General features: G+C 44.9%; 2 protein-coding genes and 1 long non-coding RNA gene across 3 annotated transcripts in view; all 3 read left to right on the top strand.

Annotated features, from left to right (window-relative positions):
• The first annotated feature begins 709 nt into the window (after positions 1 to 709).
• The window catches only part of LOC111974153 (paxillin), a 33,573-nt gene continuing 8,929 nt past the window's right edge, over positions 710 to 25,353 (top strand). The window contains 10 exon segments of the mRNA XM_024001776.2: positions 710 to 984; positions 986 to 1,269; positions 1,272 to 1,454; positions 17,089 to 17,297; positions 17,397 to 17,482; positions 17,607 to 17,746; positions 17,924 to 18,116; positions 18,339 to 18,453; positions 21,835 to 21,993; positions 22,137 to 22,310. Of these exon segments, the coding sequence (XP_023857544.2) occupies positions 965 to 984; positions 986 to 1,269; positions 1,272 to 1,454; positions 17,089 to 17,297; positions 17,397 to 17,482; positions 17,607 to 17,746; positions 17,924 to 18,116; positions 18,339 to 18,453; positions 21,835 to 21,993; positions 22,137 to 22,310 (1,563 nt within the window). The 5' untranslated portion in view covers positions 710 to 964.
• LOC139028797 (uncharacterized) lies at positions 2,354 to 5,358 on the top strand. Its single transcript, XR_011481007.1, has 2 exons — positions 2,354 to 2,641; positions 4,736 to 5,358. It is a non-coding gene; the product is annotated as an uncharacterized lncRNA (long non-coding RNA).
• LOC139028796 (uncharacterized) lies at positions 20,152 to 21,824 on the top strand. The gene is made up of 2 exons (XM_070446983.1): positions 20,152 to 21,142; positions 21,280 to 21,824. Exons 1-2 carry the CDS (start codon positions 20,918 to 20,920, stop codon positions 21,640 to 21,642), a joined length of 588 nt encoding a protein of 195 aa, XP_070303084.1. The 5' UTR covers positions 20,152 to 20,917; the 3' UTR covers positions 21,643 to 21,824.

The following is a 25,353-nucleotide window of genomic DNA, read 5'->3' as shown; positions in this document are numbered from 1 at the left end:
GGATAAAGTTGTGTGTCAACTGTAGGGGTGCCCATGTTGCTGGGGATCGGAAGTGTCCAGTGCGAGAGAGGCAGGTTGAGGTGGTTAGAGTCAGAGTAGTGCAGAGGCAGTGAAGAAAGTAGAGGAGGATGGGTTAAGGGTGCAGGTTCCAGTAGTAAATCTGTGTCAACACAGAGGGATATGCCAACAAGTGATATATGCTTCAGTAAGGTTGTCTTCTTGGCGTTCATAGCAACGGTTATCAACAGTACAGCAGAAATGGAACGTAAATCCCCAAAAATACATGTTGTGGTGGCAGCTGCAGAGAAGTATTTGGGTATACGAGATTTGACTTCAGAAGAGTTACAGAGTGTATTGAGTGGTGGTGTCCCGTCCTCCCTGGCCGTTGGCATGGTGCAGGAATAGTGGGTTTTTAATGAGTGTTGGGTGTGGTGCACAGGAGGTTGGTGGCACCTTAATTGGTGAGGACGGGCTCGTGGTAATGGCTGGAGCGGAATCAGTGGAATGGTATCAAATACCTCAAACAGCCATTATTATTAGCCGTCCTCCCCTCAGCAGCCTCCAGAAGTGTAGGGTTAGTTTTCATTTTGTATCACAAAGTATACTGGATTTATATTATAGTCCAGTTGGGGGCGGTAACGCAACATATTGGATGCCAGCCGCCGTTAAACTCCGAAGAAGAAGAAGAAGATGACGACTACGAAGATTACGTAGCATTGGTAAGATATTATGCCCGCGTTCAAAAAAATTGGGAACGAGGTCAACTCATGACGTGAGTGACCGTTCAAATCGTTTTTTCCAAAAAATGTTTTAGTTCCCAGTTGTTTTAAACCCACAGAAGTCAGAAGTCGAAGATTTCCGAGTTCCCAGTTTCCAGTAGTTTTTAACGCGGCATTTTTAAAAACAAGTTTAGACATGGCATTAAAACACGAGCTCAAGAATCGAGCACCGCTAGAGGCGAAAGATGCCAGTCATTTGTAGCAGCTGAGAAGAGTGCAGTGCTGAAACGTCCAAAGACGGCCCATTCCTTGTGCAAAGAGTGCTTCTTCTGGGCCTTTGAGGAGGAGGTGCATCAGACAATAATATCAGCGCAGCTCTTCAAAGATGGAGAAACTGTGGGCATTGGTGCCTCTGGCGGGAAGGATTCCACTGTGCTGGCACACCTCATGAAGGTCCTAAATGAGTGCTATAACTACGGCCTGAAACTACTGCTGCTCTCAGTGGACGAGGGCATGACGTGTTACCGTGATGACTCCTTGGAGACTGTGAAGAGAACCAGCAGCAGTATGAACTACCTCTGAAGATTGTGTCCTATGAGGAGCTGTATGGCTGGACCATGGATGCCATAGTGAAACAGATCGGACTGAAGAACAGTTGYTCTTTCCGTGGAGTGTTGCGAAGACAGGCGCTGGACAGGGGAGCCATGATGCTGAAGGTTGATAAGATATGTACAGGTAATGTACAAGACAAATGTATTTGTTATTGAGCAGGCTTATTTTATCTATCTTCTTTCAGGTGTGTAGCCTAATTTAAACAGTCCTTAAACAGTCCTGTGGCTACATCTACAGCCAGGCGCTGTGTAAGTCCTGTGTTCTGTTGGAGGGCCTGAACCGTGGCCTGCCTAGACTAGGAATCGGCAAGCACCACCGCCTCCACAGGAAGATCCTCTCACAGCAGCCTTTGACCCAGGCACAGGAGAGGAAACTCAAGGCTGTGGACTTCTGAGAGGCAGAACGTCTCAGGATCACCTCCACTGTTTCTGTGAAGTTACACCTTGAAAAGAGTAACCGAAGATGCCTCACAACCAGATGTGGAGTTGTTTTTAAGTTTTAGCTTGGAATTGAAGTAGAGACGTTMCGTTGCCTCTAACAAAAGAGTAGCCAGCATTTCCCCTTTTCAGCCACTGAACAATGGGGAAGTGCTAATGATTAAAAAGGTMCTCCTTGCAGTTGCTGGAATCCAAATGTAATTTACATTTGGCTATGTGGTCAGTTAATTATGAAACCTCTGACAGCTGATGATTGAAATACAAGCGTATTTTGTGCGGTATCTGTATAATAAAGCTATTCAACGTTTGCATGGCCTCTATTGATTTTAATATGAAAAATTCCTCAAGAGAATTCTTACACGTACTTGTGTTAGGATGACATTTTTCACAAATTGGAAAAAAGCCCAAGCTGAAACATTTTTTTAGGTATGAAAATAATTTTCGTTATTGAGGCGGAATTGACCTACGCTGCCTTGTAACTTATAAAACATATAGGTAGGTGTAGCTGCTGTAAATTGTGTAAAAATGTTCGTCAATCGCGGTTACACTGTTTTCATATAACAATGTTTATTTTAGGCAGCCTGTCCACTGAGGTTTAAGTACGAGCCTGTCTGATATACAGTAGTAGGGTATTTTGTATAAATTTAGTTCACTCGCTAGAGGCCGCCCTTTATCAAAGTTATTTTAACAACCCGGTGTTCTCTTCATGTCGGCGTATGTAGATGCGCGTGCTCGTCGCTTTGGGGTCATGTATTGTACTTCCCAACCAACTTCAGCACAGTGAGTAAACTAATTGAGATTTTGAGAGGAAATCACGGACATCGAAAAACATTTTAACTGGTGAAGCCAGTTCTGGAAGTATGGACGATTTAGGTAAGTTCAAACCGTGTCCTTTTCTAATCTCAGCCTTTTTCTATTTAGCATAGCGGTAAATATGGGTGGAGAGAAAATAATGTATTTCGAGGCGCCGGAGATTTCAAGGTCTTGGGATAATCGACGGCCTGGGATTTTTGTAAATATATGAAGCYAACAGGGAGAGTTGGTTTAAAGTTTAAACTACGTACAAAAGCTTCGAATTAAACATTGTTTATGTTTTCATGTCGGATTTCCCTCCTTCGAACTGAATAATAACAAGTAATCTCGTTAGCTTTAAAAAAAAAAAAAACTAAGAATTTTATGCAAACATTTTAGCAAAAGTCCGTCTGATGGTGTCAACATTGTTTGTATAAAAACGAGATTCCACCCATATTGATTGACTTTACCATTGTAGGCCTAAAAGTTATGGGCGTATTTTTTAAATATATTTATTTACTACAACTCGGTCTCATTGCAGTTGGTACAGATGCTTGAAGTTGTCCAAAGTAACACGGAGCAAGTTTGTAACGTTATAGCCTTTTATGTTCAGTGTTATGCAAACGTTCTAAATGGCGACACAATCTCGATATAAGAAAAACATGTGAAATGTCATAAATAGTGTATGTCTGCCTCTTTGAATTTTAATCAAGCCCATTGTCATTTATTGTACGGCAAATACGGTTGTGCCTTCTCCACAGGCATCCTGCTCAAATTAGATTTACTCACTTTTAATGGCAACATTCATGGCATATGAGTGAAACTAAATATTTACTTATTATATAGTGGTTGGATCCCTACTTATATTTGGTTGTCTCTGACTTTATTTCTAGTGGTAGTTCTTCTGTGCTGATTAGGCCTAGTGTTTTCTCTGTTTTATATATGGGTCTCATGACCACTGTCCAAGGCTATCCAGCTAACAATTCTATGGAGAGAATTTTTGTAATGTTTCTCTGTCCAGTTTTCCGTTAATTAAATTAACATTTTATTTATGTTAGCAAAAACCTTCTGACCACCTTTTTCAGCATATTTTGGTGTTAGGCGAAAATTCCCTTAATGTCAAACGGAACTTCTCTAGAATTTGGTTACAATGTTCTCATTAATGTCGTTTTCTGAGGGTTAGGAGAATATTACACCAAACATACATGGCCATGTTCTCAGAATACAAGATAATAATGTATTAGACACGTTTGATAGGAATGTTGCAATAAAATTCCTRGTTATCAGTTGCCTGATGTTCCCATTCACCTGGAATGCATTTCAATTAACAGGTGTGCCTTGCTAAATGTTAATTTGTGGAATTTCTTTCGCTCTTAATGCGTTTGAGCCTATCAGTTGTGTTGTAACAAGGTAGGGATGGTATACAGAAGACAGCCCTATTTGGTAAAAGACCAGGTCAATATTATGGCAATAACAGCTCAAATAAGCAAAGCGAAACGACTGTCCATCATTACTTTAAGACATGAAGATCAGTCAATCCAGAAAATTTCAAGACCGTTGAACGTTTCTTCAAGTGCAGTCACAGTCACCATCAAGTGCTATGATGAAACTGGCTCTCATGAGGACCGCYACAGGAAAGGAAGACCCAGCGTTACCTCTGCTGCAGAGGATAAGTTCATTAGTTACCAGCCTCAAATTGCAGCCCAAATAAATGCTTCACAGAGTTCAAGTAACAGACATCTCAACATCAACGGTTCAGAGGAGACTGCGTGAATCAGGCCTTCATGGTCAAATTGCTGCAAAGAAACCACTAGTAAATAACACCTATAGGAAGAAGAGACTTGCTTGGGCCAAGTAACACAAGCAATGGACATTAGACCGGTGGAAATCTGTCCTTTGGTCTGATGAGTCCAAATTTTAGATTTTTGGTTCCAACTGCCATGTCTTTATGAGATGCGGAGTAGGTGAACGGATGATCTCTGCATGTGTGGTTCCCACCGTGAAGTATGGAGGAGGAGGTGTGATGGTGTGGCGGTGCTTTTCTGGTGACACGGACAGTGTTTTTATATAGAATTCAAGGCATACTTAACCAGCATGGCTACCACAGCTTTCTGCAGTGATACACCAACCCAATCTGGTTTGTGCTTAGTGGGACTATCATTTGTTTTTCAACAGGTCAAAGACCCAACACACCTCCAGGCTGTGTAAGGGCAATTTGACCAAGAAGGAGAGGGATGGAGTGCTGCATCAGATGACCTGGCCTCCACAATCCCCTGACCTCAACCCAATTGAGATGGTTTGGGATGAGTTGGACTGCAGAGTGAAGGAAAAGCAGCTAACAAGTGCTCAGCATATGTGGGTACTCCTTCAAGACTGTTGGAAAAGCATTCCAGGTTAAGCCATTTAAGAGAATGCCAACCGTGTGCAACACTGTCATCAAGGCGAAGGGTGGCTACTTTGAAGAACCACAAATATATAAAATATATTTTGATTTAACACTTTTTGGTGACTACGTGATTCCATATGTTATTTCATAGTTTTGATGTCTTCACTATTATTCTACAATGTAGAAAATAGTAAAATGAAAGTAAAACCCTTGAATGAGTAGGTGTGTCCAAACCTTTTACTGGTACTGTATATAAATACATAAAATATCATTTGGAACTTGTAAAATACTATTAATGATATTGTAAACATACTCTACTCTAGACTTTATTGATGTATGGGTGAAATGAAAAGTATTGTTATCTCTGCTTTGCCTAGCCCCATTGAAATAAAGATTCACTATAAGTAAACTATTTTCTTTGTTGTACAATGTAGTTGTTGTGGTAGTCTTAAAGTAAACCATCTTCATTATCACAGTGGCACCTCCAAGTGCTACTCAGACCTGGGAGAAAAGTATTTGGCATTGAACTTGGTGGTAGTAGTTTGTGATGGGACACTTCGTTAAAAAAACAAAAAACAATCTCCTGCTTCTAGACATTTCACCACCTAGATTACAAGGGTTGGATTTGCACTAAACCATTTCATGTCAGCGTAAGGCATGTACAAAATCATACATCGTCTACTAGTATAGTTTTTAAATTGAGAACATATGGCTGAACAATTTGTAAACAAAGCTATTCTGTGGTTCCAAACTCCCAGTCCTCAAGTACCGCAAACAGTACAGTTTATTGTAGCCCCGGACTAACACCTATTTGAACTAATCATTGGGCCCTCTGAGTTGAGTCAGGTATGTTTGTTCGGGGCTACAGTAGAAATATGTGCTGTTGGGGATACTCAAGGACTGGAGTTGGGAACCACTGCTGTAGGCCTATGGCTGCGTTGGAGTTGCATGCCATTATCAGCTGCAAAATGGGTTCACATGGCTGAAATCCTGATTTTTTTTAATTTTTTTTTTAAATAAAATTATTATTAAACTAATTGGAGCGCTTATGACTGAACAAAAAGGTACTGTTCATTTGAGAATACACAGAAATAGACAAATTAGAGACAGATTCCCTTCCCCTCTTTATTGCAGGATTTGGGATCTGTGATTTGTATCATCCAATCTAACTTTATTTGTCACATGCCCCGAATACGACAGGTGTAGACCGTGAAATGCTTACTTACAAGCCCTTAACCAACAATTTAGTTCAAGAAATAGTTACCAAATACACAACAGTAAAAAATTATAAAAAGTAACACATTACAATAACGAGGCTATATRCAGGGGGTACCGGTACCGAGTCAATGTGTGGGTGTACTGGTTGGTCGAGGTCATTTGTACATGTAGGTAGGGGTGTAGACACTAGTTCGCCTTGAATAATAGTTAACAATTTAACACAAGTTTCAACACTTAACTTCAAAGAATCAACACTTTTATATTTCAAAGTGTACAAGTAAGCTAACTCATATGTAAAGGTTAGACATTTTATTAACAAGTAGGCTATTATTATTACTAAGACATAATTTTCAGGTGAACAAAAAAAAGTAAATACTGGAGGTGGCCAACCTTGCTCCCCCGGATCAGCTGTTCCGGACAACTGTGTGATCACGCACTCCATGCCGACGTGAGTAAGACCTTTAAACAAGTCAACATACACAAGGCTGCGGGGCCAGAAGGATTACCAGGACGTGTGCTCCGGGCATGTACTGACCAACTGGCAGGTGTCTTCACTGACATTTTTAACATGTCCCTGATTGAGTCTGTAATACCAACATGTTTCAAGCAGACCACCATTGTCCCTGTGCCCAAGAACACAAAGGCAACATGACTACAGACCCGTAGCACTCATGTCCGTAGCCATGAAGTGCTTTGAAAGGCTGGTAATGGCTCACATCAACACCATTATCCCAGAAACCCTAGACCCACTCCAATTTGCGTATCGCCCAAACAGATCCACAGATGATGCAATCTCTATTGCACTCCACACTGCCCTTTCCCACCTGGACAAAAGGAACACTTATGTGAGAATGCTATTCATTGACTACAGCTCAGCGTTCAACACCATAGTACCCTCAAAGCTCATCACTAAGCTAAGGATCYTGGGACTACACACCTCCCTATGCAACTGGATCCTGGACTTCCTGATGGGCTGCCCCCAGGTGGTGAGGGTCGGTAGCAACATATCTGCCACGCTGATCCTCAACACTGGAGCTCCCCAGGGGTGCATGCTCAGTCCCCTCCTGTACTCCCGGTTCACCCACAACTGCATGGCCAGGCACGATTCCAACACCATCATTAAGTTTGCAGACGACACAAGTGGTAGGCCTGATCACCGACAACGATGAGACAGCCTATAGGGAGGAGGTCAGAGACCTGGCTGGGTGGTGCCAGAATAACAACCTATCCCTCAACGTAACCAAAACTAAGGAGATGATTGTGGACTACAGGWAAAGGAGGACCGAGCACGCACCCATTCTCATTGACGGGGCTGTAGTGGAACAGGTTGAGAGCTTCAAATTCCTTGGCGTCCACATCAACAACAAACTAGAATGGTCCAAACACACCAAGACAGTTGTGAAGAGGGCACTACAAAGCCTATTCACCCTCAGGAAACTAAAAAGATTTGCCATGGCCCCTGAGATCCTCAAAAGGTTCTACAGCTGCAACATCGAGAGCATCCTGACTGGTTGCATCACTGCCTGGTACGGCAATTGCTCGGCTTCCGACCGCAATGCACTACAGAGGGCAGTGCGTACGGCCCAGTACATCACTGGGGCTAAGCTGCCTGCCATCCAGGACCTCTACACCAGGCGGTGTCTGAGGAAGGCCCTAAAAATTGTCAAAAACCCCAGCCACCCCAGTCATAGACTGTTCTCTCTACTACCGCATGGCAAGCGGTACCGGAGTGCCAAGTCTAGGACAAAAAGGCTTCTCAACAGTTTTCATCCCCAAGCCATAAGACTCCTGAACAGGTGATCAAATGGCTACCCCCCCAACTCTGCCCTGCTAGAGTTGCCCTTGTCAACTGTAATTGCTGTTATTGTGAAGTGGAAATGTCTAGGAGCAACAATGGCTCAGCTGCGAAGTGGTAGGCCACACAAACTTRGTGGGAGAGGAATAATGGTCTGGGGGTGTTTTCATGGTTTGGGCTAGGCCCCTTAGTTCCAGTGAAGGGAAATCCTTAACACATWGACATTCTAGACGATTCTGTGCTTCCAACATTGTGGCAACAGTTCAGGGAAGGCCCTTTCCTGTTTCAGCATGACAATGCCCCGGTGCACAAAGTGAGGTCCAGACAGAAATGATTTGACTAGATTGGTGTAGAAGAACTTGACTGGCCTGCACAGAGCCCTGACCTCAACCCCATCAAACTCCTTTGGGATGAATTGGAACGCCGACTGCGAGCCAGGCCTAATCGCCCAACATCAGTGCCCGACCTCACTAATTCTCTTGTGGCTGAATGGACGCAAGTCCCCAGAACAATGTTCCAACGTCTAGTGGAAAGCCTTCCCAGAAGAATGGAGGCTGTTAAAGCAGCAAAGGGGGACCACTCCATATTAATGGCCATGATTTTGTAATGAGATGTTTGACAAGCAGGTGTCTACGTACACTACATGACCAAAAGTATCTAATTAAAATCAGTTTCTCATTGAAAGATGGGAATCTGTAGGATTATACCTTGAGCACAAATTGACAACCTTTCCACTACCTCATAAATGATCAGTATTTATTAATTCTATTTAGCTGAGCAACCTTCCATCTTCTTGACAGGTAATGTGGAAAAATTACAAAATAGTTTATCATACTGATTCAGGAGTAAGATTAAAACGGGGTCAAACATAACGTTAGTTAATGACCTATTGAGACTTACGGGAACGTTCTCTAAAGTTGTGGGAATGTTTGTTAGCTGGGTAGTCATGTTTAGAGTACATACTCAGACATTAGAGTATCCTACAGATCTGCAGCAATATGGGTCTTCAAAAGACTAGAGAACTTTTTCAGATACAGATATGCACTAGAGATATTTACCCAAACACTTGGAACCGGCATACCTCAAATAGCAGAGCTTACTGTCTGTCTCTTATACACATCTAGATGTGTATAAGAGACAGGAGATAACGTTAGTTAATGACCTATTGAGACTTACGGGAACGTTCTCTAAAGTTGTGGGAATGTTTGTTAGCTGGGTAGTCATGTTTAGAGTACATACTCAGACATTAGAGTATCCTACAGATCTGCAGCAATATGGGTCTTCAAAAGACTAGAGAACTTTTTCAGATACAGATATGCACTAGAGATATTTACCCAAACACTTGGAACCGGCATACCTCAAATAGCAGAGCTTACTGTACGCCAACCTGCACCGTTCATACTTGTACACACAGATCATGTGTCAGTGCATTTTAGGGACCAAGCATCTGGCTGATCATGCTGGCTGATGGGCTCTGTTGTAGAGTATGCCCCCCCCCCCCCCTCCCCTCCCCATGCCAACATTTTATCCTTCAGTCTATTTTCTGTGACAAGATAGCTGACCAATAATCTCTCACAATTCAGCGCCCCTTGACCTCTGGTGCRACTACACTTAGAAGTCATTTTGTTTTTACAGATTTCATCTGGTGGCCAGTTCACTAAAGCTGCCTAGATTAGACAGGGTGTTATTGAACAAATGCAATTGCTTTCATCTTCATGCACAGAGTGGAGGCATATAGCTAAGAGGCTAGAAAGTCCAGCAACCAACGGATGGCTCTGTCCTGTTCTTACAACTTAAACAATTCAAAAACACATCTCACTGACACAACCGAGACATCAGGGTGTGGGTGAGTGTGTGTCTCGSTTGATTGAGCTGATCAGGTGATACACATTTTCATTCTCTTAAAGGAAATGKACAACAAAGTAATATTTTTAATTAAGAGTCCAGCACCCATTTGAATTWGCCTATTTTGAGTTCTGCATGAATGACCCAAAATAGCATGTGTCAGTCAGATGTGTTTTTGAAATGTTTAAGTGGAGGGATGAGGAGACCTWTTTTGAGCTTGGCCTGATCTGAGAATACCTCCATGGCTCATTAAATGGTAAAKCTGCTCTGGGCCAGTGAAAGGACTGATTGTTAACTGAGAGGGAGCCTGCTGTCTCACTTAAGTCGGGGGAAGCCAGGCCTGAGGGAGGGGGAGAGGCTGCTGTGGAATGTCTTAACATCAAGGCCAAATACTTACTGRGTTACGGCTCACCAACTCCCACCACTGTTCCACACTGGCCCTGTAAAGATAGGGCTCTTCACAAACCGGTACCCTCAGTCAGTCCTACTGTGTCCTAGTAAAACCCTATTCCCTGGTCTCTGCAGGGATGCCTCTGAGGACGTAGAGCTGCGTAACCCAATCATCCCATCCTCTCCTCTTTCTACTTGGCCCAGTGTACCAGAGATGTCCCCATTTCCTACCCTCCCAAAAAGCAAGGGGGATTCTGTTGTACCGTGTGAGCAACCCTAGGTTAGACAAGGCATGTGAACGTTCCAGAGACTCAGACATGTCTCACGCAGCTCCGATCAGGTGGTGGCCAGGTCCAGCCCAAAGCCCAGAACCATTACTGATGTGGCTGCAGTGCAGCCAAGCTTTCTCCCAGATGTGAGTCTTTACCCACATGTGACAGTCAGTGTCAGATGGCCTGTCTTACTGGCGTGTTTGTGTGGCGTGTCCCCACTCTCCTCTCTGTGTGAATTCCTCAGGAGCCTGTATGATTGACTCTCCATGCTTGGGAAACACAGATGGGCTGTCCCTGTGGGCTGAAGCAGCCTTTGTTTATGTCATGACCAGTCATCAAGATAAGAGTGGTGGGTGGTGTGTAGGTGGGCAGCTGGTTGAGAGGACAACATTACAGGAGAGGCAACGTTGCAGTCTGTTGAACAGTAATCACATTTTATTTTTGACATGCTTCGTGAACAACCGGTGTGGACTAACAGTGAAATGCTTACTTACGGGCCCTTAACAATGCAGAACGAAAGAAAGATAAATAATAGAAAAGTAAAATKCTTAATAATAGATACACAATGAGTAACAATAACCTGGCTATATACAAGGGTTACCAGTATTGAGTCCATGTGCAGGGGTATGAGGTGATTGAGGTAAATATGTACATATAACTAGGATTAAAGTGACAGAGGGTAAAAAGTACCATCAGCATATGTGATGAGTCAAAGTTAGTCCAAAAAGGGTCATGGCAGATAACCAAATGGCTACATGGACTATCCTCTTTTGAGGAGATGTGGACTCTATTCGTTGATTACCTTGTAGAAAAATTGCCATATTCCCTTGTTCAAGAGTGGACTGGGTGCACATTAAATGGTGTGGTCCTTAGGCGATACCCCGGTATACGGTTTAAAATGTCTATTTCGAAATACAGATGGTATCATTTTAAATACTGTTTATAAAATATATATCTCTTTTTTTGGAGGGGGGTGCTATGCCACTGCTTATAACTATGTTAAGTATAACTATAAGAAATATAAGATGTGTCAAATTATATCTAGCTCAGGGCTCCAGCTATGTATTTGGTTTACTAGCTAAGTGGCTAGATATCAAGCTTCTTGGAGACATTCAATTCCCTCCTCAAACAGAGACATTCAATTCCCTCCTGGATCAACATCCCTGGTGCCTAAATTGTTTTGTGCATCCCCCAAAAAACATATTTTCTATAGCGCCCCTTGTGTGCACATTTGGTAATACCATATACTCCGGTATGGTACAGAAATGGAATGAAAATCTGGATACCGCCCAACACTAGTGGTCCTAAATGTTTACGATATTTGCCAACCACACTCTGTAACTTAGACAACATAGCTGTCCTTACAACTTTGGCAGTTGGTGCGTTTCTGTATTTCAGTATGTCAGCAGTGGGCAAGTGTTACCAGACTATTCATCACCCCCAGGGACCTGTAGGGTTTCTCCCTGTATGCCTACCACTACTGTATGTTTGTGTGGGCCTGCCTTCTGAACTAATGCGAGGGTCCTGTCTGTAAATCAGTCCAGTCCTTGTGCTCTTTCTGTGCTCCTTCCACACCCATCCTGTTCTGAGTCTGGGGAGGGGAGCTGCATGGCTGACCTCATCGCTTAGGCAACAGACCCTGCCTCACATCCTGAGGAAACATAAGAGAAAACAATGAGCAGAATCTGTGTTCAGGGCCAGGAAATGAATGCTCTGCCACTGCTGTTATGGACATTTTTGACCAATAAAAGTTAGTCACGCCCTCTTTCCTACCCCCCACACTCCCACCTCTTTTGCCTTTATTTCCTCAACTGTTTCTCTCTCTCACTCTCTCTCTCTCACTCTCTCTCTGTCACTTTCCCCTCTCTCTCTGGCCTTGTTTCTTGGCTCTGAGAACAGTGCTAATTATTTTCCTGATGGGTTAATGTAATGGAGCAGGAATCTGAGTTCCTGCTAGATTCTTCCCACATTACTCAGGCTGGGACCCCCCAGGGCATGTTGTTCAAAGAGCTCAGTGTGGAGGATTCCACAGGGCCACAGAGCATGGAAGATGGCTGGCTGTTTTTGGAGGTTGGTTGGTTTGATTCAGTGTTGTTGCACAAGCTGAACTTGGAGAAGAGAAACAAGACCGTCTATCCTTGAGCTTTTCACACACAAACTCRTGGTAGTTGTGTGTGTTGGTCATCTATTGGTGCGAGTTTGTTCTCAATGTCTAAGCGTGACTGTGTGTCAAAATGGTCTTTTAGACTTTCCCCTGTCATCTGATTTACTGGCCTGTGGGGAAGTGCTTTTATTTTGGTCCAGCACTCTCTYCAGGGGAGTGTCATCTTTCGGATATGGGRCTGCTTGGGCGGGTATTTTTGGTGGGGATTATTTTGAAGCCATTGACCCCATCTTGCTTCAAGATCTTTCTGTCTTTCTCTGAGACACCACACCACTCCCTCTCTCACTGTGTCTGTACTCCCTTCAGTATGTCTTTACACTCACTGTTCACCCTTCTCTCTCTGTGCTGWATAATCCCTCTCCCCCTTTCCTATCTGCTATTCTCCTCTGTGGTATTTCTCTCTCCACCCCTCTCTGGCCCCTGTCTCTCCTGATTGATATAAATATCATGTTGGGAAGGCCGGATAGTGTTACTTTCTACGTGGGGCTGTGGCCAGTTCTGCCCACAGCTATAAACAGGTGAGTTGTGGACCCTGGTGGCCCATCACTGTATCCAATGTGTTAAAGATGTGGGAAAGATTAGCTTGCCTGTCTGGCCTGCYTGTCTGTTAACCTGGGAAGCATGGCACTCTGGGCCTGCCATTGGTAATAGAAATTGACATCTCTCAATTTAAAGTATGTGGTACTTTTTGATCTGGCCCTGTTATCTAAATTATAGAGTAGTACTTTGATTGTTTTAAAACTAAACAGCCAGATTTTTCTTCATTTTTTTTCTTCTCTGCATTCCTCTCTCATCTGGAACCTAGTCGTATTGCAACTAATTGATTGACTGATGGTTTCTGTCTTGCCAATTATAGCCTGTATTACAAAACATTGTATTCTGTGTTTTTATCTTAATATTTGTTAATTTCATGTAGATTTCATATTACTGATATTTATAGTCCCTGGGTAAACCAAATCATCCCTCTCTTCCATTCTTGGCCTCCACCTCATGCCTCTCCTCTGCCACCCTCCTCTCTTTCCCTGGCTGCTTTCTTTCTCGGAGCCGGACAGTGGAATGTGTGGAATTCTCCATGTACCTTCCCACCTATCAGATAAAGACTGCAGGGCTTTGGTACGGTTAGGAGGAGGGGGACTATGGACAGAGGCAAGAATCTACACGTACCCACCACCCAAAGAATGCACATACAGTATGCACACAACACAAGGCTGTTGGCCTATGTTTGAACACTGACTTTATGTTAAGATGCTTTCAATGAAAAGGCAGGACAGGAATGTATTGCAAATCTATTTAGGTCATAGAAGCTGCAATAAATAAAGTCAGATGAACTGATGTCTCTGGCATTTAGCCCTGCTTAGAATCCCCAAATGGCAGAATAAATGTTTCCCATTAAAATGAACAGTTGTATAATACTTTTTTTCCCAAAAGTAGTCAGGATTTCCTTTGAAATTATTGGATTTGACCCATCTCRTAACCTTTTCCCCTACCCCTTACAGTACTTTGTTGCATTCTTAATGCCACTAACTCCCCCCAGACCAACTCAGGCCACATACCATTTTACAGTTCATCTGTGTCAGACTCATTGCTGCCTCCCATAGGAGAGACAATCAACACAAATTTATTCCAGTGGTATTTCCACTTTCACACTCCAGTAAAGACGAATGTCAGTGTAGCCTTGACCTAAAGCACTACAGGCAAGTGTATTGCGGCTGACCTCTAGCTATGATTTAAATATCCTCTACTCATTGTTCTTTAGTTTGTTAACAAACAATACCTTTACAATGAAGGTGGGTAGTGGGTACCAGCTTTCGCTGTATGTCATCGAGCTAGCTATTWCCTTGACATTAGTCTATACGTTGCTTGAAACACTTAATCAGATGTGGACTGAGATCTCTGACTGATCAGTACCACAGGGGTTGGCCAGTGTCACAGATGTAGTAGCAACGCGGGGTAGTCTAGTGGTACTAGGCAGAGAATAGAGATCCCAGTCTGGCAACAGATACTGAGGAACTTGGCGGTGTCTCTACTCTTYCTCGCTGCCAGGAGTAAGGTCATGAAGTTCTTCTGTGTACTCTATATCATACCTGGTTAGCCATGTGCAATTTTTATTATTTTAGTATTAACTTTTATTGGGAAACCACACCATAATGTGTAAGATATCAATTCCGAAGTGAATGACCCGGATAGGGAGATAACCAGTGATTTAAATAAAAAAATATTTTATTATTATTATTTTTTTCGTTGGGCTTTATTGTAAGGGTGATGACGTCCACTTTAGTAAGTTCTTGTTCAGCGTATTAGCACCAGGTGCAGCTTATTTTGAGCAGACTTACTTGCTGAACTTACAGCTTTAAATAGATGTAGCACCCATGTGGTTTAACTACATGACGTAAACACCTAGCTACTGGTTGGGGTCTCTGGTTTGAATGAACAGTGGGGGAAGTACTGTGGTAGTGAATAGCTTCAACTGAAAGCTCTGTGGTAGTGAATAGCTTCAACTGAAAGCTCTGTGGTAGTGAATAGCTTCAACTGAAAGCTCTGTGGTAGTGAATAGGTTCAACTGAAAGCTCTGTGGTAGTGAATAGGTTCAACTGAAAGCTCTGTGGTAGTGAATAGGTTCAACTGAAAGCTCTTGTGGTAGTGAATAGGTTCAACTGAAAGCTCTGTGGTAGTGAATAGGTTCAACTGAAAGCTCTGTGGTAGTGAATAGGTTCAACTGAAAGCTCTGCGGTAGTGAATAGGTTCAACTGAAAGCTCTGCGGTGGTGAATAGGTTCAACTGAAAGCTCTGTTCCCACAGAGCAATTGTAACGTAGTTCTATTAAAATAAAGTTGTTAAGGATGAACAATAGAGATGTCGTTGACGTCTAGTTGATGGCAATTTTTACAAATCTTTCTGGGAATTATTTTTGAAAATGGAGCAAAAAAATGGACTGTTTACAGAAGTAGACACAGACTTTATTTTTATGAGTGAGAAAGGTATCCCTGGGGTGAGTTGGAGGGCGGAGCACAGTTGGCCCAGCGTCGKCCGGGTTTGGCCGGGGTAGGCCGTCATTGTAAATAAGAATTTGTTCTTAACCTGACTTGCCTTGTTAAATAAATAAAGAAACAAAATATTGTAGGGGTTAATATCCAGTGTGTCTTTGTCTCCCCTGCCTCCAAACCACACCCTCAACAGACAGGACACTAGCTAGTCCTCTCTGTCCTCTCTGTCCATCTCAGTCCCTCTCTGGCTGCATCCCTGTTGCACACACTTCTGGGTACTGGATCTGTCAGGTGGCATATCAGGAGGATAGTAAGGGGGCATTTTACCCAGAAAAGCTTGAATATTCTGTTAACTTTATTTCATCTTCATTTCGTGTCAGTTTTGTTTTGCTTTGTTTTTCTTCTTGCAAAGAGGATTTTGTGTGTGTGACTGAAGAGGGACTTTTGGACTGTGGTCTGTAAAAAATGATTTGTCTATTTGTTGTTCACCTCATAAAGTTGTCGTAATGTTGGCATCTTACGGACTGTCCATTTATCATATAATTTAGTTTAGCCATTTTAATGTTCTCTTGGTTTGAAGCTCATTTATGTAAATTGGCTCATATGATTCAGAGAAACTAGTCTTATGGGGTGGCTTTTGAATTGACTTAGTTCTGTTATATGGAGTTGATTACAAGGATTCCCTTTGACACCGTCCCATCTAGTATGAACAGGAACATTTTAACAGGCTATGCTTGACTGACTGAAGATGGATGGAGTGTGTGATGTAAGGGTCTATTTTGTTCTGGTGGTCCAGGGGACACTAATGCTGTACACAGGATGGCCCTGGAGATGTATGTGATGTCTGTCTGATGTCCACACTCACACAAAGCCTTTTGAAAAGAGCAACAGGTTAAGAAAGGTGTTTTTCTGTTAGGAAGACAATCGGACGGAAGGAACAATGGACAAGCAAAGATGGATAGCCAGGTACTTACTGACAGCAGCAATATATTTTTAGGGCCTGATGGAAAGATTGATGGAGCGAGGAAGGTGGGGGTTTCAGGGGAGATGTTAACCAGACTGTAGTGGGTTTAGAAATGACACTGGGGCTTTGTGTCGAGCTGTGATGATGACAGGGCCTAAACAGGTACGTATAGGCATTGTTAGTTTACAGACACCCACCGCTCAGTAGACTCCAGCTGGAGAGGCCCATATGCTGGGTGCTTTGAATTATTTTCAGTCTAATGGAGGCAAAATAACTAAATCTGTCAAGCTATTCACATTGATGCTAAGCATAGAAGTCGTGTTGCATCTTGGTCTTCTGTGAATGATTTGCTCCAGAAAGAGGGTAAACAAATGTCCACCCTCAATCTTWAAAAAAAACACATTTTGTATTGATGTAATGATAGAGGCAGCCTTGGTTTGTGTATTTCTGTCTGTAATGTTTGACTGAGCGTATGCTGTGTAACAATGGAGGTATCTCTTTCCTTCTCAGACGCTTTGTTGGCGGACCTGGAATCCACGACGTCCCACATCTCCAAGCATCCTGTGTTCCTGTCTGAGGAGACCCCCTACTCCTTCCCCACTGGAGGGAACTCCTACCAGGATGTGTCAGTCCCTCCCCCGGTGCCACCCCCTCCCTCGGCTGAGGCTCTGAATGGCTCTGTGATAGACTCCCTGGACTCCCACCACTCCTCCCAACAGGTCAGTCATACTGTACCTCAGAACCACAACTCAGACTCACACATCTCATTCATTAAATGGCTTTTCACTACTAAACTTAGTGAATGTTCTCCTCTGCAGTCCTTGGGTTCAGCTCCGAAGAGCTTATGGTCCAGGGACAGTAGCAGCCCGCCCCTGTCCCACATTGAAGAGGACCACGTCTACAGGTAGGCAGGAGGGCCATAGGAACAGATCTCTAGGAAGGGACCCCCACTGGGAGGCTACTATACCGTCTGTCACTGTTTTATACTCAACCACAATTGACAACCATTGTCTCTCTRCCTCTGTCAGTTTCCCCAACAAACAGAAGTCTGCTGACCAGTCTGCGGCTGCTATGAGCTCAGCTCTGGGCAGCAACCTGTCAGAGCTGGACAGGCTGCTCCTGGAGCTCAACGCTGTCCAGCAGAACTCTCCCTCCTTCCCCACCACAGGTACACAGACAGCTAAACACATCCTACATCATTTTTCACTAGGTTTTGGTGTTTATGCTACCTAAGCGGAACTTATATCTGTCATTCTCTGTGCCATGGGTGGTCTTGTCTTTGCAGTATGTGTTTACTGCATAATACTGTGATGATATCATGTCCCACTGTCCTTTCTACCCACAGAGGAAACAGCCCCACCCCTGCCGTCCTGCAGCATAACCCACTATGTGCAGGAGAACGGGGGTCCCCCTGACATCATGGTGAGCCCTCTGTCTCAGGAGAAGACCAAACGGAATGGGAGCCAGGCGGTGGAGGAGGGCCGGCCCACTGTGGAGAGTCTGCTGGATGAGCTGGAGGGCTCTGTACCCACTCCCAGGTAAACAGATTGGCAGTTACTCCTATTCAAGAAACACAGATGGAAAAGGAGTTTCATCACCTTGAATTATAGGATACAAGCTAGCTAGCAATGAGATCATGTTAATAATCAACTGTAGCCTGTGTTTGGGTGCTCCATCTGATCACATATTAGGATGAAATGAAAAATGAGGAGGTCAATGTTGGTTTGTGTGTGATCATGTTTTGTTTGTGTATTCTGCAGCCCCTCTGTTCTTCACAATGAGTTGGACTCTTCCTCTCAGCAGCAGGCCAGAATGTCAGCTTCCTGTGCCACACGCGAACTTGATGAGCTCATGGCCTCCCTTTCCGACTTCAAGGTGTGTGTCTTACGCTTGTCCTCTTATCACCTCATGAAAAATCCTTTAGTAGATACCTTTTTAATTCTATATCTATTTTCTAATCTGATTATTTCTCTTTAATATCTTCCTCTTCTTGTGGTGTCCCTTTCCTCTGTCCTGCCTGTCCTGTCCTCTAGCCTGTCCTCGGCTCCTTGGGGTCTATGAACTCTGACCTTCAGCTTGATCAGGCAGGAACCTCCCCCAGTATCATTCTGGAGGTCCATCCTCCTCCACGTACCTGCTCCTCCCTTGCTGCCCCCTCCTCCCTCTCACCCTCTCAACCTGCCTGTGACTCTCCTCTTTTCTCTCTACCTGCCTGGGAGCTGCACATAGAGGAGGACATTGGGGACTCGGGGGGGGCAGTGTCCCCTCCACATCCCTCATTATCAAGCCCTCCCCCAGCTACTGTAACCTCCCAGAGCCCTCTGTCATTTGCAGAGAGTGGCCCAGAACCAAAAGTTGTCATCGACGTCTCTGCGACCATCCTGTCATCTCGTCAGAAGTCTCTGGTAGCCCTCAACCACTCCAACCCTTCACTTATCACATACCCAAGTCCTCCTAATGCTGCTAAACCATCACTGAACTCAGCCAGTGTCACCCTGGACCATAACCCCTTAAAACCCCATAGTCAATTTCTAGAACTTGGTACAACTCCCCCTACTGTTACCAAGAGCACCAGTCCCCTAACTGACATGGATCTATGTTTCTCTACTCCAACCAAGAGTCTTAGTCCTGTTCCTGTCTCTATCTCCAAGACTCCTTCACCTCTCCATGCTTCTGTCACCAAGAGTCCTACCCCTCCTCTCACTGCTTCTAAAGCCCCCTCACCATCTCTGGTCACGTCTCCCAAGTCTCCCTCTCCCCCAGCTCTCACCAGCCCCAAGATCTCCAGGAGAGTTCTGGAGCCAGTCCCTGCAGCTGAGCCCTCTCTGGATGAAGCCCTGGATAAGCTGCTGGCCATGAGTTTCACTAAGATGGAGAACGATAGAGTCCCTACTGACACASTGCAGCTGAAGGGGGAGGCACCTCAGCTGAAGAGGGAAGTGGTGCAGAAGGTACATGAGGAGCTCATCATGCCCTTAGACAGAAGGGATGTTCAACCAGACACTACCGGGTGTACCCGGGATGGGGCAAGTACCCGTGAGGGGACAATTACCCGGGATGGGTCAGTAATGAGTGGACACATAGATGGGCACAGGGAGCTCATGGACTGGGCTGATGTGGAGCTGAACATGTGTCTCCAAGATGGACTGGATGGTAGTATGACTCCTTATACAGAGAGACCTTATACAGATGGGAGCATGACCCCGATGACTGAGGCCAGCTGGATGGATGAGTCCCTGGATGGCTCCTCCTGCCCTGGAACTCCTGATGCTGCCATGGACCTACCTCTGCTGCAGCCTGCCACCATGGACAGGGTCTCTGCATCTGGACATGTATGGGACAGCTCTCACCACCACACTGTGCTGTTCTGCACAAACACGTGTAGAAACAACGGAGTTAAATGTTATTCATATAAAACTATCTTTCTGAGATGGCAGAAATGGCTTAGTTTGATACCAAACATCTGTTTGAGAAATTGTGTGTGTATAGATACTGTCCTTACAATGTGCACGTCTGGATGTTCGCTGCTACTGCAGTCTCTTATTGTTGACTGCCTGGTAGTGCTGAGCAATTAACCGAAATGTCGCTTCTTTTTTGTTTGTTTTTAACAACTTATTGACCAATGTCTGTTAAGTTTGAATTCCGTTTGAATTTTTATTTTTTTGTGAGCTTGAGGCCCAGTTTCTATAGAGATAGATGTGCGATGTAGTAGGGAGTTGTAGTTTCCAACAGGCCAATATTCTACATAGTTAAGCACAGAATAGCTGGTAATTAGCTACAATGACAATAATCTATTGCGCCCCCGCCTACTTGTCCGTTAATAATCTAAACCGAAAACCGTGATCATTTTTTAATGATAGAACCGACTTGAAAAAGCACTAATCGCTCAGCAGTACTGCCTGGCTTTGACCTTTGTTGGCATGTCTTGTTAAAACCAAACAATTTGAGTTGTGACTGCATCCTATGACTACCTCACTTGTTGCGTCAGCATGATGCCCCCATCTTGCCCAACTATGTTCTGCTTAACGGTCAGAGAACAAATGGGACTGTGTGATGGGTGGGAGGTGAGATGGGGTCTGAGCATGTAATACAGCATGGAGTGTGACTCTGAGCTCACTGACACATTCCTTTGGACATGCCTTTACCCACCGCTGATAGATACCCTTGAGGAGATGGCTGCCTTTGGCTTTGAGTGAACTGGAATGGTGCTTCCTCTGAACTGAACCACTCACCTGGTCTGTGGTATTGTAACTGGATCACAGTGGAGTCCTGATGCTCATTCTCCTTCTAGCTTAAGTCCGTGATTAGGCGCACCAAGGAGACCCCCAATGTGCACCCCATGTACCGAGAGGGTCACCCCCGGAGGGGGCGGATGGGCCCCATTATCGTCAACAAGAGCAGCTCACAGGACCGCCTCATAGAGGAGCTGCAGGGGAAGCTGGGGATTGGCCGATTGGCTGACCGCCGGCGCAAGCAGCCGGACGATTGGCTCACTGAGGGCGTCATCGTCATGTCTAAGCCACAGCGTTTCCGTGGCGATGGGGCTGCGAATGAGGTGGACAAGGTTAGCCTGGATACGATCACAACAGGATCACACCATCCCAGATATTCTTAAATTTTTTTTACCTTCTCAAGTTTCACTTTCCGTTCTTTACCTTTAATTTTCTCTCTCCCTCTCTGTCATCGTCTGTCTCTTCTCAGATCATTATTCCCTCGGAGTCACCTATACCTCAGAGGAGGGTCATTTCCCCACCCCAGTCTCCCCCAGCCCCTCGTCACCCTCCTATTATAGAAGAACCCAGGAGACCCCCACCTGTTAAGCAGACCCCTGCTCCCTTACCTCCTCCCCCTCCCCCCTGCGCCCCTCCTCAACCTCCTCCACCCCAGGAACCCATCCCTCCCCCACCTCCTCTGGTACAACCCCACCGGTCCCAGTACAGCAGCCCCCTGCCCCCAAGCCAGAGCCCCCTCCACCTGCTGCCCCAGTGCCCCTCCACCAGTGCAGCCTGCACCACCACCTCCCCCAAGGTCCTGGTGTCCATTGGGCTGTCAAACCGAATATGACCCAATCTTGCCTCCAATGCAGGCATGGCTCTCTCTACCTTTTCTATTTCTATAACAGAACGCCTTCTCTCTTTCTCACTGCCTTCAGTTTCCTTCATTAAACCCACTGTTTAATTATTTGTACAGATGTATTTTTATGAGAGAATGCACTGTGCTCTGGTGTCTGTCCTCTCACTCTCCATCTTTTGACAGATCATGGCCCAGGGGAAAGGTGGCCCTGGAGGCCCCCCAACACAGGTCAACAAGCTGGACAACATGCTCGGCAGTCTGCAGTCTGACCTCCATAAACTGGGTGTGCAGACTGTGGCCAAGGGAGTGTGTGGGGCCTGTTGTAAACCCATCGTGGGACAGGTGAGGTGCTTGGGTGGGCCATAGATCAGGCTCTGGTGGCCTTTCTAAGATCATGGTCTCGCTTTAACTTCAAGTTACTTTCAATTGAATTGCAGAGCTTTGTTGGCATGGTAAATGTAAATATACTGTCTCTGTTTGTCCAGGTGGTTACTGCCATGGGGCGCACGTGGCACCCAGAGCACTTTGTGTGTACCCACTGTCAGGAGGAGATAGGTTCCAGAAACTTCTTTGAGCGTGACGGAGCGCCCTACTGTGAGATGGACTACCACAACCTGTTCTCCCCACGCTGCCACTACTGTAACGGCCCTATACTGGATGTAAGTAAACACCTACACTACAAAAATAACTACACTGAACATAAATATGAATGCAACATGTAAAGTGTTGGTCCCATGTTTCATGAGCTGAAATCAAAGATCCCAGACATTTTACATAAGCACAAAAATCTTRTTTTTCTCAAATTTTGTGCACAAATTGGTTTACATCCCTGTTAGTGAGCATTTCTCCTTTGCTAAAATAATCCATCCACTTGACAGGTGTGACATATCAAGAAGCTGATTAAACAGCATGATCATTACACAGGTGCCCCTTGTGATGGTGACAATAATAGGCCACTTTAAAATGTGCCGTGTTGTCACACAACACAATGCCACAGATGTTGCAATTTTTGAGGGAGTGTGTGTAACGACCCTGGGTTTATAAGCGCGGAAATCGACTCTGCTGCACGAGCATGCTTTTGCGGCACAGTCGATAGYGCACTGGACTTCGGGCTAAAAGGTCGAGGGTTCGAGACCTGCTTCCCTGCCTGTTTCATTACATTGGTGTCTGAAGTGATCGGACCTCGCATCCACGACAGTGCGTGTGCTTGGCCGGTGAGCGCGTTCCTGTAAGACGTAAAGTCGCAAGCTAGCGCGAGGACGCGCTCTTTGAAAGGAGGGAGTAGTGTAACGACCCTGGGTTTATAAGCGCGGAAATCGACTCTGCCGCTTGAGCATGCTTTTGCGGCACAGTCGATAGCGCGCCGGACCTCGGGCTAGAAGGTCGAGGGTTCGAGACCTGCTCCCTGCTGTTTCATTACATGTGCAATTGGCATGCTGACTGCAGGAATGTCCACCAGAGCTGTTGTCAGAGAATTGAATTTTCATTTCTCTACCATAAGTCTTCTCAATGTCATTTTAGAGAATTTGTCAGTACATCCAACCGGCTTCACAACCGCAGACCACGTGTAACCGCGCCAGCCCAGGACCTCCACATCCGGCTTCTTCACCTGCGGGCTCGTCTGAGACCATTCACCTGGACAGCTGATGAAACTGTGGGTTTGCACAACTGAAGAATTTCTGCACMGACTGTCAGAAACCGTCTCAGGGAAGCTCATCTGCGTGCTCGTCGTCCTCACCAGGATCTTGACCTGACTGCAGTTCGGCGTTGTAACCAACTTCAGTGGGCAAATGCTCACCTTTGATGGCSACTGGCACGCTGGAGATGTGTGCTCTTCACGGCTAGATCCCAGTTTCAACTGTACCGGTCAGATGGCGTCATATGGGCCAGTGGTTTGCTGATGTCAACTAGTGCCCCATGGTGGCAGTGGGGTTATGGTATGGGCAGGCATAAGCTACAGACAATGAACACAATTGCATTTTATCGATGGCAATTTGAAAGCACAGAGATACCGTGAGGATATCCTGAGGCCCATTGTTGTTCCATTCATCTTCCGCCATCACATGTTTCAGCATGATAATGCATGACCCCATGTCGCAAGGATCTGTACACAATTTYTGAATGCTGAAAATGTCCCAGTTCTTCCATGGCCTGCATACTTACCAGACATGTCACAAATTGAACATGTTTGGGATACTCTGGATCGACGTATACAACAGCGTGTCAGTTACCGCCAATATCCAGCAATTTCGCACAGCCATTGAAGGGGAGTGGGACAACATTCCACAATCAACAGCCTGATCAACTCTATGCGAAGGAGATGTGTTGCACTGCATGAGGCAAACCAGATACTGACTGGTTTTATGATCCACGGCCCTACTTTTTAGGGTATCTATGACCAACCGATGCATATCTGTATTCAGTCATGTTAAATCCATGGATTAGGGCCTAATGAATTTTAAATTGACTGATTTCCTTATATGAACTGTAACTCAGTAAAATCTTTGAAATTGTTTATATATTTTGTTAATCTTAACTAAAGTTTATTGCTACGGATTCTGTGACGCGCTCAACGTTTACGGCTGGGACCGCAAGTTTGTGTCCCGGATTCCTGTTAAATAGCAGTTAGCTGCTAGCCATAATGAAAACGGAGCAGGCTAACACTAGCAGTGCTAGGCCACTGGTGTTTTTATCCACGGCTGGGCACAAATGCTTCAGGTGTGAGATTTCCACACAATCACAAGATGACGATAAGGTGGAACTGGAAAATAGACAGGGATTTGTCTGCTCTAAATGCACCGCCATCAAGCAGCTTAGGGAAGCTATCCTCCAGCTGTTAGCTCAGCTGCGAGAAAAGGATAACCTGCTTTCTAAGTACACTGACCTTGCTGTAACCCAGGCAAACCAAATCTCAGTTTTAAATGCCTCCTATAGCAAAGGTGTCTGAGCCGGGCAGCGTTTCTGTCCCAATCCAACGGACAGATGTTCAGTTCAACTCCGTGGCCCCATGGGAAACTGTACACTCGCAAGGTGTAGGAGATCAGGAAGGCAGTCTGGCCACCCTTCATCTATCCAAGAAGATCCGATCCAGCTATCAAACCCGGGAGTCAGCACCGGGAGTCAGCACGGATCCAGCCGACTCTTTGCTCTGAAGAAACTTTGCAATGACAGGAATGCCTCTTTTGTGACAAATGATTTTGCTGTGGGAGCAATCAGCACTTTTAAAAGCTGCAGGATTCACCCTAACCGCAGAGGTTCCAGGATTATTTCCAGCAACATCGCAAACTGTTTGAGACTGACAGAGAGGGTCTGGCAGTGCTTCAGTTCTCCTTGTCAGAATAAGCAACAGATGACTTGGAAAGCATATCAACTCCTGTAGAAATTGCCCTATGGTTATTCTAACTTAATTTATGTTCTTTTAACTCCGCCTTCTAGTGAGTTTATACAAACTGTCACCTAGCATTCTGATAGATTGTAGACAGATTCTTAATAATTTGGTTGTTATTACGTTGGTTACCTCGAAGCAGATGCCCCAGGGGCAGAGTGGCACACACTTATTGAATATGGCGCTTTTAAATGTTAGAGTAATCACGTATAACCTTTCTCATGAATGACCACATTGCTGAGCGCAAAGTTGATGGCATGTTTCTCACTGAAACATGGCTGTCATCAGACCTGTTGTGCCGCTCTTATTGAAGCCTC

The sequence above is a fragment of the Salvelinus sp. IW2-2015 genome, linkage group LG15 (assembly GCF_002910315.2).
Source record: "Salvelinus sp. IW2-2015 linkage group LG15, ASM291031v2, whole genome shotgun sequence".
Classification (NCBI taxonomy): domain Eukaryota; kingdom Metazoa; phylum Chordata; class Actinopteri; order Salmoniformes; family Salmonidae; genus Salvelinus; species Salvelinus sp. IW2-2015.
Note: the sequence above shows the minus strand (reverse complement) of the source record. Positions and strands in the feature narration are given on the sequence as shown.

Bases quoted from the DNA above. Each gene is read 5' to 3' on its own strand.
- LOC139028796 (XM_070446983.1), top strand. From the start codon at position 20,918: ATGTACCGAGAGGGTCACCCCCGGAGGGGGCGGATGGGCCCCATTATC. The intron at 21,143-21,279 runs GTTAGCCTGGAT...GTCTCTTCTCAG, and splicing joins CTGCGAATGAGGTGGACAAG to ATCATTATTCCCTCGGAGTC.